Genomic DNA, 15343 nt, shown 5'->3' with positions numbered 1-15343 from the left:
GTTTGCAGGAGGACTTTGTTTGTGCACGAGTAATTGCTTTAACGATGAATGATCTGTTTGCTGGTGCTTCATTTGGATATCGCATCAGCCCAGATAGCCTCAATTTATTTTGACTGACAAAAGACCTTGCCTTTGCTAAATGAGACGTTTTCCTTCACAAGGCAGCACTACAACGTAAGGGCAGAGTGGGTCAAGAATGGACTCAGAAGTTTGGAGATCACTGGTCATTGTCGAGTGACGGTCAGCATCAGAGCGAGCAAGCTCCAGAGTGGTCGAAGGTGAGTGAGGGTCATAATCAGGGGCGTTGGGCGGAGGTGGGTGTTGTCCAGACGCCGTGGTGGGAGCGTGCGAACCATTGGACTGGGCCTGGAGCGAGCGAGAGTCAACAGGTGAAATGGTAGCCAAAGCGGGGCTGCTGACACTTTCGTCGTCTGCATCCAAGGGAGAATCAATATCAGAGACCGAGATCGAATCCGTGTGTCGTCCTTCTTGCGCTTACCACGCCTCCCCACAGTGGTGGACTGGGTGGAGTGGGAAGAAAGCAAGACAAATAAGTGGAATGCTGTGTATTTGGAACGAGTGCGAAACGAAAGCGACGAAAACCGCAGTGAGAAAAAAAGGAGCCGCTTGGCTAGCAGCCGCACATGGAGCAGCCGTAAGCATAGGATCGCGGTCTGGTCAATTCGTGATTGCAACACTGATTGGATAGACTATGTCTGCTGCGTATTGCACCTCGAATTTGTTATTTGGATCAGAGCCATTTCGACCAGAAATGATCGTTTCAGGGCTATGGGATGAAGGACAATGATGACGGTGGGATAAGCCTACATGCGCCTGGGGGACCAACCGCCGAGCCTTAGTCTGCGCAGGAACCCCTCTGCAGAGTATGCACTGGGCACCCGGCCGGGTCCTCGACCAGAGGCCCTTTCAAACCCCTCGTGACTGCCGCATGCAGCTGCCCCGGATAAGTAGGACGTCGCGAGAATGCGGGATGGAGAAAACAAAAGATAAATTCGTATATTGCTTGTTATTTGTTTTCATTTTTGCGTTTGTTGCTTATTGTTTGATGTTTATTGCATGTCGACTTTCATCCCAAGCAACAGAAGGTGTTTGACGTACCACCGAGACACTATAGAAATGAGGCTAGGAATTGAAAAGTCTTAGAGGAATAATGCAGCTGACAATTCCAACGGGCGCACAAACACTGCACGCATAGATGGAGCAACGCAGAAAAGACTAGAATACGCACATAAGCGCTCACCAACTAAAAAACATCGCGGCAGTACCAGAACCTTCACTTTGTGGTGCGTAGGAGCACCACAAGTGAATGGCGGCGACGACCTGCAGTCACCGTCGCACCAGCACGCTGTCCACTACAATAACTTTCTAGTACGTGTCTGTTAGTTTTCCACATGGCAGACCTACACTTATCTTGAAAATTGGTGCGTGCGACACTGTACCGACTTTAAAAGAAGTGGAAGCCGCATTTAAAACGTCCCAATGACGTCATCTCATGCAAACGGCTAAAGGTTTCTAAAATCTGCATTGTGACCTTGGCTATGACGCATCCCTGCGTCACAAACGGTAACAAAGTGGGATGCCTGCTGATCCCTAGGCGAAAACAGGGCGTCCGTTTCGGGTCATGTATGTGGAGGTACGAGAAATTCAGATTGACCGATTCTGAGACTCGTGTGATCAGAAGCGGATATGGTGGCTGTCACATGTTAATGCAGTCGTAGCTCATACTTATGTAGAGTTTAGTTCGGGGTGCAGTGCTTCATGGGTCCACAGGTTTGATTATTTTTATAAATCTACTTCGATATAATCGATACTTTTCATTTTGTGCGACTTTTTTCAAGGGACTGGAAAAGATAAGGCTTTTACAGACAAGTTTTCTGGCTTCATGGTTGAATGGGGAGAAAATTTGTGACTCCTGCAAGCTGGTTTTGACCCAGCAGATGTGGGGTGGCAGGAACTGAGCCACAGCTGTGTTTTGTGCTCGGGCCAATGTAACATAGAGCTGTGGAAATAACCAATGATTATGATGTTGATATCCTTGATTGCAACTCTTTCATATAATTCTAGTTAAGCTCAAAACTGCTGAAATGTGGGTTAGCATGTGGGTGGTTTACAATGGCCATATGATAGGAAACATGACGGTAATTTTTTACTTGGGTACCTGTATGGCCGACGGAGGGAAGAGCTACGCTAGCTGCAGGGTTTCGAGTATTGTCGTGTGGGGCAAAAGCTGTGAGGCATCAGCTAACATTGTGACGTCACTGAAAATGGTTTTGCATCGATCGGGATCGGGGTTCTTTCGGGCCGACTGAAGGCCATAAGGCTTTTGCTTGTGATATGATGTCACTGGTATTCGGCTGGGTATGTGACGTCACTGGTCGTGAGTGTGTAAGGCTCTTTTGGGTCCACTGAATGCCGTAATGCATCAGCTGACCATATGTCGTCACTGGTATTCAATTGGACATCAGGCGCGGCCGACCTCGTTCCATCTTTACTTTTCGTACCTGTCTGCTGCAAGCATTTGCGTGCCGCATAAAGGTTTGACCGAATTACCCCAATGTGTGACATCCCTAACCATCACTTCATACGAGTGCACTTAGGCCCCACGACCACGGTGTGTCGTGGTCCGCGAAGTATCACCGGATAGCGTGACGTCACTGGTATTCGAATAAATACTGGGCGCAACAGGCCGTGCTTCATTTTTACCTTTGTACTTGTCTACTGCAAGCATTGGCGTGCTGGATGAAAGCTGCCGAACCACCTGAGTGTGTGACATCACTGGCCATGAGTTCCAACGGTGCTTTTCGGCCAACTGAAGACCGCAAGGTGTCAGCTAGCGACGTCACTGCTATACGACTGTAAGACGTCAATGGCTGTGGGTTTCCACGGGACCTATAGGACCGACGAAATGCCGTTAGGTATCAGCTGGCGATATGACGTCACTGGTATTTGGCTGAACATCAGGCAACAGGTCATGCCCCATTTATACCTTTCGTACATGTCTGCTGCAAGTATTGGCGGATTTTTTGTGCGGCCAACTAAAGACCATAAAGCATCAGCTAACGATGTGACGTCGCTGGCACTCGACTGTGCGTGTCGCTGGTCATGAGGTTTTACGGCCTCTTTTGGGCCGACGAAAGGTCATACGGCAATGACTGAAGATGTGACGTCACTGGTATTCGAATGAACTTCGGGCGCGACAGACCATGTTCCACCTTTATCTTTGGTACCTGTCCATTGCAGGCATTGCCGTGGAAGGCTCTGCCAAATTACCTGAGTGTGTACGTCACTGACCATTAATTTGCACACTCTTTTGAGCCTACTATAGGCCACAAGGCATCAGCTGACGATATGATGTCACTGGGTTTCGACTAGACATCATGCGCAACAGGCCATGCTCCATCTAAGCCATGTTTCGTCTGTACCTTTCGCACCTATCTACTGCAAGTATTCGCGCGACACAGGGGCTCCGCCGAATTACCTGAGCGTGTGGTGTAACTAGTTATGAGTTAACGCGGGTTTACTCTGGCTGAATGAAGGACATCAAGCATCAGCTGACGATATGACGTCACTGGTATTCGACTAAACTCCAGGCGCGACAGGCCATGTTCCATCTTTACCTTTCGTACCTGTCTCTTGGAAGTATGGGCGTGCTGAATGAAGGCTCTGTCGGGTCTCCTGAGTAAGTAACGTCACTGGTCAAGAGCTTTTTTACGGGAACTTTTGTACCCCCAAACGGTAAAATGCATCAGCTGATGATATGACGTCACTGGTGTCCGACTTAACATCAGGCGCGACAGGCCATGTTCTATCTTTACCTTTCGTACCCGTCTATTACAAGTATTGACGTGCTGAATGAAGGCTCTGTCGAGTCTCCTGGGTGTGTAACGTTACTGGTCATGAGTTTTTTCTGGCTCCTTGGAACCCTCTATAGGGAAAATGCATCAGTTGACGACATGATGTCAATGGTGTTCGACTTAACATGAGGCGTAACAGGTCATGTTCCATCTTTGCCTTTCGTACCTGTTAAGTATTGGTGCGTTAAATGATGGCTCTGCCGAGTCACCTGAGTGTGCGACGTCACTGGTCATGAATTTTTACCGGCTATTTTTGGCTGAGCGAAAGCCATAAGGCATCAGCTAACAAAATGACGTCACTGGTAATCCACTGAGTGTGTGACGTCACTGGTCATGGGCTTTTACGGGCCTTTTTTGGCCGAGTTCAGGTCATTAGGCATCAGATAATGTTATGGCGTCACTTGTATTCGAATTAACATCAGTTGCAATAAGCCATGTTTCATCTTTACCTTTTGCACCTGCCTACTGCAAGTATTCGTGCGCTACAAAAAGGCTCTGTCGATTCGCCTGAGCGTGTGGTGTAACTGGCCATGAGTTTGTGCAGGTTTACTCGGGCTGACTGACGGACATCAAGCATCAGCTGACGATATGACGTCACTGGTAATCGACTAAACTCCAGACGAATGATCTGAGTGGGTGACGTCGCTGGTCATGAGTTCATACGGATTCACTTGGGCCGCCCAAGGCCACAAAGCAACACCTGCCGTGAAGCATCACAGGATGATATGTCGTCACTGTTATTCGACTTAACATCAGGTCCAACATGCCACGTACTTTCTTTACCTTTTGTGCTTGTTTATTAAAGGTATTGACGTGCTGAATGAAGGCTCCGTCGAATCTCCTGAGTGTGTGACGTCACTGGTCACGAGTTTTGTACGGGCTCCTTTGAACCCATTTTAGGTTATAATGCATCAGCTGACGACATGACGTTACTGGTGCTCGACTAAACATCAGGGGCAACAGGTCATGCTCCATATTTGCCTTTCGTACCTGGCTGCTGCAAATATTCGCGTGCTATATGAAGGCTTCCGCCGAATCACCTGAGTATGTGACGTCACTGATCATCAGTTGGTAGGAGGTCACTTGGCCACCTACGGCTACGGAGTTCCGCAGCAGAGGTGGGAGATGCACCATAGTTAAGCACACTAATTTTATTGTGCGCACCATTAAGTAACAACTTCAAACGCAACGGGCTGTTTCAACGACTAAAACTTTGAACAAACGTAAACACAAAACAAAGGTGATCCCAGCCCACAAACCGACGTATATGCAAAGCTATTCCGCCCGACATCACAGGATGCGCCCCCTGAGCAGCTACGGTCCGGAATGTCCTGATGGCTAAATAATAATCAAGGGCGCCGCCTAGCGGCCATAAGTCTGGGCCACAGCCCGAATATCAGTGACGTCATATGGTCAGGTGATGCTTGATGTCCTTCAGTCAGCCCGAGTAAGCCCGCGTAAACTCATGACCAGCTACACCACATGCTCAGGTGATTCGGCAGAGCCTTTATGTAGCGCGCGAATACTTGCAGTATAGAGGTGCGAAAGGCAAAGATGGAACATGGCCTGTTGCGCCTGAGATTAAGTCAAATACCAGTGATGTCATATCGTCAACTGATGTCTTGAACCCTATAGGTACAAAAAAGCAGCCCGTAAAGAACTCATGACCAGTGACACTACACACTCAGGGGATTTCACAGAGCTTTCCTTAAGCATGTCAGTGCTTACAATAGACAGGTACGAAAGGTAAAGACGAACATGGCCTGTCGCGCCTGGTGTTTAAGTTGAATACCAGTGACGTCACATCGCCAGATGATGCTTGATGTCCTTCAGTCAGCCCGAGTAAACCCGCGTAAACTCATAGCCAGTCACACCACACGCTCAGGTGATTGGGCAGAGCCTTTATGTGGCGCGCGAATACTTGCAGTAGATAGGTGCGGAAGGTAAAGATGAAACTTGACATATTGTATCTGATGCTTAATTGAATACCAATGACGTCATATCGTTACCTGATGCCTAATGGCCTTAAGTCGGCCCAAAAAGGCCCGAGAAAACTCATGACCAATGGCGTCACACACCTAGTGGATTACCAGTGACGACATATCGTTAGATGATGCCTTATGGCTTTCACTCGGCCAGCAATAGCCTGTAAAAACTCATGACGACGCACTCAGGTGATTCGGCGGAGCTAATATTAGGCTCGCCAATACTTTTAACAGGTGCAAAAGGCAAAGATGGAACATGACATGTTGTGCCTGATGTTAAGTCGAACACCAGTGACATCATATCGTCAGCTGAAGCATTATATCATATAGGGGGTTGAAAAGAGCCCGTAAGAACTCTTAACCAATGACGTGATATAACACGCGAATGCTTGCAGTAGGCAGGTACGAAAGGTAAAGATGGAACATGGCCTGTTGCGCTTGATGTTGAGTCGAATACCAGTGACGTCATATCATCCCGCGATACTTCACAGGATATGATGCTTTGTTGCATTGAGCTGCCCAAGTGAACCTGTATAAACTCATGACCAGTGACGTCACGCACTCAGATGGTTCGGCATCACCTTGATATAGCACGCAAATGCTTGCAGTAAACAGGTACGAAAGGCAAAGATAGAGCATGGCCTGTTGCGCATGACATCTAGACGAAAACCGGTGACGTCATATGGTCAGCTGATGTGGTGTGGCTTACGGTGGGTTCAAAGCAGTCTGTGTAAATTAATGGTTAGTGACGTTACACACTCAGGTGATTCGGCAGAGCCTTCCTTCAGCATTCAAATGCTTGCAATGGACAGGTACCAAAGGTAAAGATGAAGCATGGCCTGTCCCGCCTGAATTTTATTCGGATACCAGTGACGTCACATCTTCAGTTAATGTCGTATGACCTTTCGTCGGCCCAAAAGAGGCCTTAAATCTGATCACAAGTGACATCACACACAGTCGAATACCAGTGACGTCACATCATTAGGTTATGCTCTACGGCCCTCAGTTGGCCCCCAAAGATCCATAAAAATGCATGACCAGTGACGTCACACACTCACGTGATTTGGTAGCTTTTATTCATCACGCCTGTACTTGCAATAGACAGGTACGAAGGTAAAAATGAAGCATGACCTGTTGCGACCAATATTTAGTCGAATATCAGTGACGTCACGATACCCGGTGATATTTCACGGAACATGATACACCGCGGCCGTGGGGCCTAAGTGCACTCGTATCAAGTGATGAGTAGTGACGTCACACATTCAGGTGATTCGGTCAAGCTTTATTCGGCACGCAAAATGCGTGCAGCAGACAGGTACGAAAGGTAAAGATGGAGTAAGGCCTGTTGCGCCTGATGTTTCATTGAATACCAGCGGCGACATATCGTCAGGTGATGCTTTACGGCATTCATTGCACCCAAAAGATCCCTAAAGCCTCACAACCAGTGACGTCACATATCCAGTCGAATACCAGTGACATCATATCGCTAGCAAATGCCTTGTAGCCTTCAGTCGGCCCAAAAGAACCCCGATCGATGCAAACCCATTTTCAGTGACGTCACTACGTCGGCTGATACCTAACAGCATTTCTCCATCACGGCAGTACAGGAACCCTGCGGCCAGCGTAGCTCTCTCCCCACCGTCGGCAATACAGGTACCCAAGTAAAAAAAAGCCAACATGACACCCTGGCATTGAAGTGAGCTCAATGAAACAGGAATGTGTTGGTACTTTTATTCATTTGCCTTCACCAGGGGATAGCTGCATATTGTTCTGAGGCTATTCAAAGAAAACTTTATGGAACTGTAACAGGTTTTGCTTGAAAGAATCTTTTAATTAAGTGTTTCGGTGTAGGTGTACTTTCCTACCTAATGTTAGAAAAATCATTGCACACCATTCGTCGTGTTTAAGGTGGCACAAATCGTAAATGATCTCAAAACAGGTAGAATCATGCTCCTACCTTCGAATTTCAATAACTTTGATGGCGGGCTCCCGAGCGCCGCACGCACTGCACCGCGTGGACTCCCCAGCACCGTTTCTGTGTTGCCGTTGCGTAAATACAATATTTCTGCTTACCAAGAACTCTACAAAATGTACGGGACCCAAGGTAAACCATTCGTCATGTTTAAGGCGGAACATATCGTAAATAATTTCAAAACAGATAGTCATGCTCCTACCCTCAAATTTTAATAAATACGATAGCGAGTACCCGAGCGCCGCACGCACCGCACCGCCCCGACTCCCAAGCGCCGTTTCTGCGTTGTTGCGAAAGCACAATATTTCTGCTTATCAAGAAACATAAAACATGTACCCGACCAAGGTAACAATAATAAAGCAACCAAAATAGTTTCTTATCGAGTTTAGGTACATTTATGAAACACACAGGCCAGAATAGTCCAGAGCATATCCCAAACTAGCCTAGCCTAGCCTAACCTAACCTAACCTAACCTAACCTAACCTAACCTAACCTAACCTAACCTAACCTAACCTAACCTAACCTAACCTAACCTAACCACCTAACCTAACCTAACCTAACCTACCTAACCACCTAACCTAACCTAACCTAACCTAACCTAACCTAACTGAGAATAGACCAGAACCCAAGCTAAGCTAAGCTAAGCTAGCCTGACCTGACCTAACCTAACCTAACCTAACCTAACCTGAGAATAGACCAGAACCTAAGCTTAGCTAAGCTAACCTACCCTAACCTAACCTAACCTAACTAACCTAACCTAACCTAACCTAACCTCCCCACCCTATATCCCCTTCAACCCAGCATCCCATAGCTAAGCTAAGCTAAGCTGGCCTGACCTGTCCTGACCTGACCTAACCTAACCTAACCTAACCTAACCTAACCTAACCTAACCTTACCTAACCTAACCTAACCTAACCTAACCTAACCTAACCTAACCTAACCTAACCTAAACCTAACCTAACCTAACCTAACCTGAGCTTAGATATAAGCTCATAGACCTTATGAGCTTAGATATAAGCTAATAGACCAGAACCTAAGCTTAGATAAGCTAACCTACCCTAACCTAACTAACCTACCCTAACCTAACCTAACCTAACCTAACCTAACCTAACCTAACCTAACCTAACCTAACCTAACCTAACCTAACCTAACCTAACCTAACCTAACCTAACCTAACCTTACCTAACCTAACCTAACCTAATGTAACCTCCCCACCCTATATCCCCTTCAACCCAGCATCCCATTGGCATCCATGTTCCATGCCATATATAGGTGCCATATAGTGAGCTTTTATTTAGCTGTCATGTTCTCATTTTGCTTTACATTCCCCACCCAATCCCCCTGCAACCCGTGGTCCCGTTGGCGTCGATGATTAAATTTCATGGATTCTTGTTACCTTGGCCCGGTACATTTTTATGGTTATTGATGCTGCTTGATGCACAGTAATGTTGTGACCCGTGCAGTAATGGCGCCGGTGTCGCGGGTGCTGTGTGTGTGCGGCGCTCGGGAGTTCGCCATCGTAATTATAAAAAATTGAAGGTAAGATTATCAATCTACCTGTTTTGTGATTATTTACGATATGTCCTGCCTTAAACACAACGAATGGTTTACTTTGGTCCCGTACATTTTGTAGAGTTCTTGGTAAGCAGAAATATTGTATTTACGCAACGGCAACGCAGAAACGGCGCTAGGGAGTCCAGGCGGTGCGGTGCGCGCGGTGCTCGGGGGCCCGCCATCGAAGTTATTGAAATTCGAAAGTAGGAGCATGATTCTACCTGTTTTGAGATTATTTACGATATGTCCTGCCTTAAACACAACGAATGGTGTACAATGATTTTTTCTAACGTTAGGTAGGAGAAAGTACACCCTGACCAGTGTTTCATCTGTTTAGGTGTTTGGCTTCCTTTGTTGAACTAGTCTGTAGCCACTGTATGAACTTATGTGTTTAAGCAGAAACAGTGGCATAGCCTATTGGAGAGAGCTTTTGGGGCCGTGACTCCTTAGGGGTGGAAAGGGTGCAGGAATCCCTCCCTTTTGGCTAAAAGCCCCAGTACTTTTTAGCAGTATCAGTGATCCACTGGACTTTTTAAGCTTAAACAGTTGTCAGCAGAGGCATCAAAGTAGGACCCTGAGCCTAAAGGGCCTGTAAAAGTCAAAGAGGGGCCTCTGACTGCATGGACCCCTCATGACCTAATTTGAACTCCTCTTAGGCAAAGTTTTGACTATGCTATGGTGTACAGATGTGGGCTTGCTGAGATGTCTCAAAGCAGTGCCTAGTGTATTCCAATGAATAGGTGGAAATACAGGCTATAGCTTAAGGCCTTGGCTATCAAGGCATAGTAGGTCATGCCAAGACTTTCTGTAGTTGAAAAGTGGTCAGTATTTTAAATTGCATATCAAATTTCAAGACCGTGCTAAGTTTCAAGGGCAATGATGAACAGATGTTAGGGCACAGTATTATGGCCATCCTCTCCTCCAATTTGGACAACAGATAGGCATCACTTTTTTGTAGTTACTTATTTGAACACACTTGCCAGCCTACTCTTGAACCATGTTCATGGTTTGAGCTGCTTCACAGATATTTCATATTTGTGTTTGTTGGACTTCAACTATATTGTCCCTACCCCAAATAACAAATATCTAATTCTGGACATTTTTCAGCTGATATTTAGGCACCTTCAATTAAAGCTAACCTGAGTGAACCTTCAAATACATTCATGCCAGATCTTGATATATCTTTGATATCTTGACAACTTCCAATAAGATGATGATGGCAGCCAAACTACCAGCAAGACTCCATGACCAGCATGTCATGCCCACCTCCTATCAAGACAACACAAAGGAGTTGTGGACTGAAATATGGAATACCCTCATGGGCTACATTGATGCTGAAGATTCTCCAAACAAATTGCATCAGAAGGACATCCTTGTTGGTAAGCGCTAGGCATAACCTTTTTTTGCAAAAAGCATGGACAAATGAGGCTGATACCAGATAATTCATAGTCTTGTCAGTCATGTAACCACTACATGTTTTACTTGAACCTCATGCTCCAGATGTCTTGATGATGTCAGATGTCAGATGTCAGATGTCCAGATGTCTTGTCATAGTATACCTTTCATGCTTCAGAATCCAAGTAGTAGGCACATTCCTGGGTGTGCAATGCTACACCCCACTGTGGCACTTCCTCTCACAACCGATGCCTGCCTCCAAATTGACTCCTAATCTGCAGCACTGTCAGTGACTCCACGCCGTCACCTCGCCCGCACGCCGGCGCCAGCTCCGCCTCTCACCGTCGCTCATGGCCGCCGCCGCTCCCGCTGCAGACCTGATGTCAGTGTTCCTGTCGCGGGTGCCGCACGACAGCAAGTTCTACCTGGCGGCCACGCCGGCCGTGCTGCGCGCCTCGGCCGAGCAGGCCTCCTTCCGCCCCCTGCCGGCGGCGCAAGCGTTCGAGGCGCTGCACGAGTACGCCATCCGCATCCTGGCGCAGCCCTGGCGCTCCGAGTTCACCACCATCAATGTGAGTGGCGCCCCGTGACACTCTCTCACTCACTCTCGCACTCGTACTCCGGGCTACCATAGCCAACGTCATTGGTAGTTTGTGGCAACCCTGGCGTTCTCGGCTCACCGGAATCTTATGTCGCCATCTTTCAAATGGCGTTTTGGTCATTTCTAAGTGGTTGAGCCAGCCCAACCCACAGCACGATCTCACATTGAGTTGCCCTTCAGGACCAGCCCCAGGCAGCAAGACCCCAGCCCAGTCAGTGCTAGATACCGTAATCTGGTACACAAAGCAGAGCCGTGTCGCCTACAGGTGGATAATAACCCAAAATATGCATGATACCAGGGTGTCACGGCCCTGCCGTCCTCTATCTTGGCCCTCCTCCCCCCCCCGCCCCACCGTGCCCCCTGCCGCTGTGTGTGGCCTCACCGCCACGCCGTGTCCGCCGCCAGATGTACTCGGGCTACTACGTGCACACGGTGCAGTCGCGCCTGCTGGAGGCGCACCGCCTCCTGGAGGAGATGGGCTTCCACGTGGACCTGTCCACGCTCACGGCGCGCCTGGTGGAGCCGGTGGATGTGGACCAGGTGACCAAAGCGGCCATCGACACTCTCATGGCCAGCGTCGAGTGCCGGGTGAGTGACCCCTAGTGTCGATCGCTGAGTGCTCGCTGTCCGCTTTTTCACCCCTGCCCGGCCCTGCCCCAACAGAGTGGTGCAGCCTGCAGCACAATTCGCTCATCAGAATGATCGGTTCCTTGGCTTCATCTCTAGGAGTACCCGCATCGTTACGCACTAAATTTCCTCTCCACAAACTGTCGTAAACGCGTTTTTGGATATGCACAAAGTTTCATGTATACAGCTCTTCACATGTATATTCTTAGTTTGATTTAACTTGCCCGTGATATTTTGTCTCTTTTTCTTTCTATCCATTACCACTGTATGTTTGTTTGCAGTTATTGTTCTTTACATTTTTACGTCTTGTTACTCTCAGCTAACTGTCATTATTCTTAGATGGTCCTTTGCTTTTTTTGTGCCTGTTCAAATTGAGTATCCTCACATCATTGTGTATTGTATGACTTTGTTTTTGCTACATCAGGTTTGTTGGTGTATGTCAATATTGAGGCCGTATTTCCTCGTGTACAGTTTTTCATGGTAGGTCTTACCAATATGGAATGCTCTGTATCATTTTTAACATGTATTTCGTTATGCACGCATTTTTTTCGGGTAAATAGGATGTGGTACGCCATGGATGCGCGAACGCAAAACTTTCTATACCTATTTGTCCGCCGATTGATGATAAGCGTATTTGCTGTGGCCATGATTGTCAGGGTGTCCAACGGTCGCCCCCCCCCCCCCCCCCAATCATCTCATTGCTTGCCTTCCTAGCCTGACTTACATGACCTGATGTATGTGTGGCCTGATCACCTGCTACAAATTTTCTTTCCCACATAAGATCGGAAGATTGTCATACAACGTTGTAGACACACGTAGAAACGCAGACGAAACATGTATTACGAACACGTGCCATTCAAACAACCGTGCTTAGGAAAGATTGCGTATGCGAGAAAAAAAAATGCGCGAAGTTGTTTTTCGCAGAAATGGACACAAAAACGACGTGTGCGGAGAAATACGACGTGACGAGTCGAGTATACGGTGATATGTGAAGCGAATAATTGGGTTAGAAAGATATACCCTGGAACCATCGCAAAACGGTCTCGGCTTGTGGTTGCCTTGGCAACGTGCGCAGGCTTTCACTCCTTTGTACTAGGAATCGATATGATTCAAGTGCACGAGAGCTAAGCATACAGATGCTCCATGCGTGAATTTGGAATGCGTTTCGAAAGATGCATGTATTGCGCTCTGACACCATGTTGTGACTGCGGTCCACCCCCTGCTGAGACGAATGCAAAACGGCCTCTTTTCAACTCCTCCGTGCCATATGTCTGCGTAGCTTATAAGCGGCTCGTACGTCACGACGCTCAGATTAGTTATCAGCAGTGATTGATTCAGGGCCGGCTGAATCATTGCATGCGGGGACCGTTCGTGACGAGTGAGTGATACGGCTTTGGAACTAGTTGTGAAGTTGCACATGTACTCGCCAGATGCGGACACCGGTTCTCGTATTATGGGATTTGTTCTCACTTCGCGGTGTTAAATCCCAGAACGTGTAATATCAGATGTCATTTTTACTCTCTGCTTCTCGCAATGGCGAATTATGGAAGACTCATTGATATTTGAGATTGACAAATTGTGTCCTTCTCGCACACCTTGTCATTGCTGTGGCCACCGTGCTGGCCATTGCCTTTACCATGACGCCAGAGCTCCGTTCCCACGTTGGCTCGCGCTCACCGGCGCTTCGTGGCCCGCAGCTCATCGAGCGAATTCTGGAGTCGCTACCGCCGGGCGCCTTCACACCGCGCGGCGTGCTCTGCTACCGGAGTGCGTACGTGGGCGGCGTGGAGTCGGCCATCCGGCACCTGACGGTGTCGCTCCGGCAGCGCTCCTTCCAGCACTACTTCTCGCCGCCGGGCGAGGAGGCCGGCGCGGCGCCGGCCGGCGGCGCCTTCCCGTGGCAGCCGGTGCCGCCGGCGCCGCCGCCGGCGCTGCCGCCCGTGCCGACGGCGCGGCTGGTGGACGTCGGCGAGCGGGACGGCTGCGTGTGGATCCCGAAGACGATCCGCCACCAGTCGCGGCCGGCCGCCGAGCAGCGGCCGGCGCCGGCCGCCGCGCCGCCGCCCGCTGCCGCCATGCTGCCGGCCACGCTCGATGAGCACCAACTGGCCAGCTGGGACCTGGTGGACCGGAACGCGGTGCCTGCGCGCGCGCGCCCGCCTTCCGAGTCGCTGGACGACTCCTGGGGCTACGTGCTGCAGAGTCTAGACCGGCGCCGACCGGCGTCCGGCCGATACGACAACGTGCCGGAGCAGGAGCCGGCAGGCAGAGGGCAGGCGCCGCGTGCCGCCGCGCAGGTCGCCGAGCGGCGCGTTCCGGCGGCCCGGCCGCGTGGCCGGGCCGAGACGCGACATTACGGCGAAACGGACCAGCGCAATCCGTTCGACTCCCGCTCGCACCTGTCGTCTAGCCTGTACCACAACGGCGCGTCGCCGGGGCGCGACGTTCGCGACGCGCGCGACGTGCGCCAGCAGACCGCTGAGAGCAGGGGTGGCCCCCCGTCTCGTGGCGCGTCGCTGACGCTCGAGCATGCCGCGGCGCCGGCGGGTGGCCCGGTGGCGCCACGTGCGGCCGCCGAGCAGGGCGCGGGCCTGACGCTGCGGCCGGCCGGCGAGCACGGTGAGCCGCGGCGCGGCTCGCCGCTCGGTGGCGAGCCGACCGGCGGGACGGCGCCGCGCGCCGGCCGCGGCGCGCCCGCCGCACGCGCCTCGCCCCGGTCAGAGCCGAGTCCTGAGCCGGCGTCGGTGCCTGTGCCGGCTCGGCCGCGTGCCACGCCATCCGCCGAGACGCGCGCGCCCTGAGCTGGGCGCATGGCCGGCGCGACCAGACGCGGCGCAGCGGCGCGAGACGCCGGCGCCGGCGCCGACGCGTGCCGAGCCGGCCGACGCCGAGCAGTGGGCCTGCCACGCGTGCACCTACCTGAACCCGGCGGCGGTGCGCGTGTGCACCATGTGCGGCAAGACGCGCCAGCCGGTGGGTCGGCCGGCCACCGACCTGCCGCCGCCGCCGCCGGAGCCGGCCGACGACCTCGCCTGCCCCCAGTGCACGCTGCTGAACAGCCGGCGTGCGAGGAAGTGTGGCGCCTGCGACGCCGAACTGAAGTAGGCGCCCAGACGGCGGCGGCGGCGCGACGCGGCCTGGCAACCGACGGCGCCGGGCCGGCTGATGTGCGGCGGCGTGCTCTCACAGCAAGCAGTGTTTGACGCTCTGTGACTAACATGCGGTCCGCGTGCGCAGGGTCAAGGTATGTGGGCATCGGAAGGGGCGTTCCCGGACGTGTTGCGCTCTGGGCTAGTGCGGTGGTGTCGCTGCGTGTGAGGGAACCTGACCACTT

General features: G+C 50.7%; 1 protein-coding gene across 1 annotated transcript; it reads left to right on the top strand.

Annotated features, from left to right (window-relative positions):
• The first annotated feature begins 1592 nt into the window (after positions 1–1592).
• tamo (PUB and ZnF_RBZ domain-containing protein tamozhennic) lies at positions 1593–15114 on the top strand. Its single transcript, XM_037212894.1, has 7 exons — positions 1593–1654; positions 10494–10765; positions 11157–11353; positions 11788–11970; positions 13707–14552; positions 14887–14982; positions 15052–15114. Exons 2-7 carry the CDS (start codon positions 10597–10599, stop codon positions 15112–15114), a joined length of 1554 nt encoding a protein of 517 aa, XP_037068789.1. The 5' UTR covers positions 1593–1654; positions 10494–10596.
• Positions 15115–15343: the final 229 nt, after the last annotated feature.

This window comes from Pollicipes pollicipes, unplaced genomic scaffold (assembly GCF_011947565.3).
Source record: "Pollicipes pollicipes isolate AB1234 unplaced genomic scaffold, Ppol_2.1 Scaffold_3087;HRSCAF=3621_pilon_pilon_pilon, whole genome shotgun sequence".
NCBI lineage: Eukaryota > Metazoa > Arthropoda > Thecostraca > Pollicipedomorpha > Pollicipedidae > Pollicipes > Pollicipes pollicipes.
Note: the sequence above shows the minus strand (reverse complement) of the source record. Positions and strands in the feature narration are given on the sequence as shown.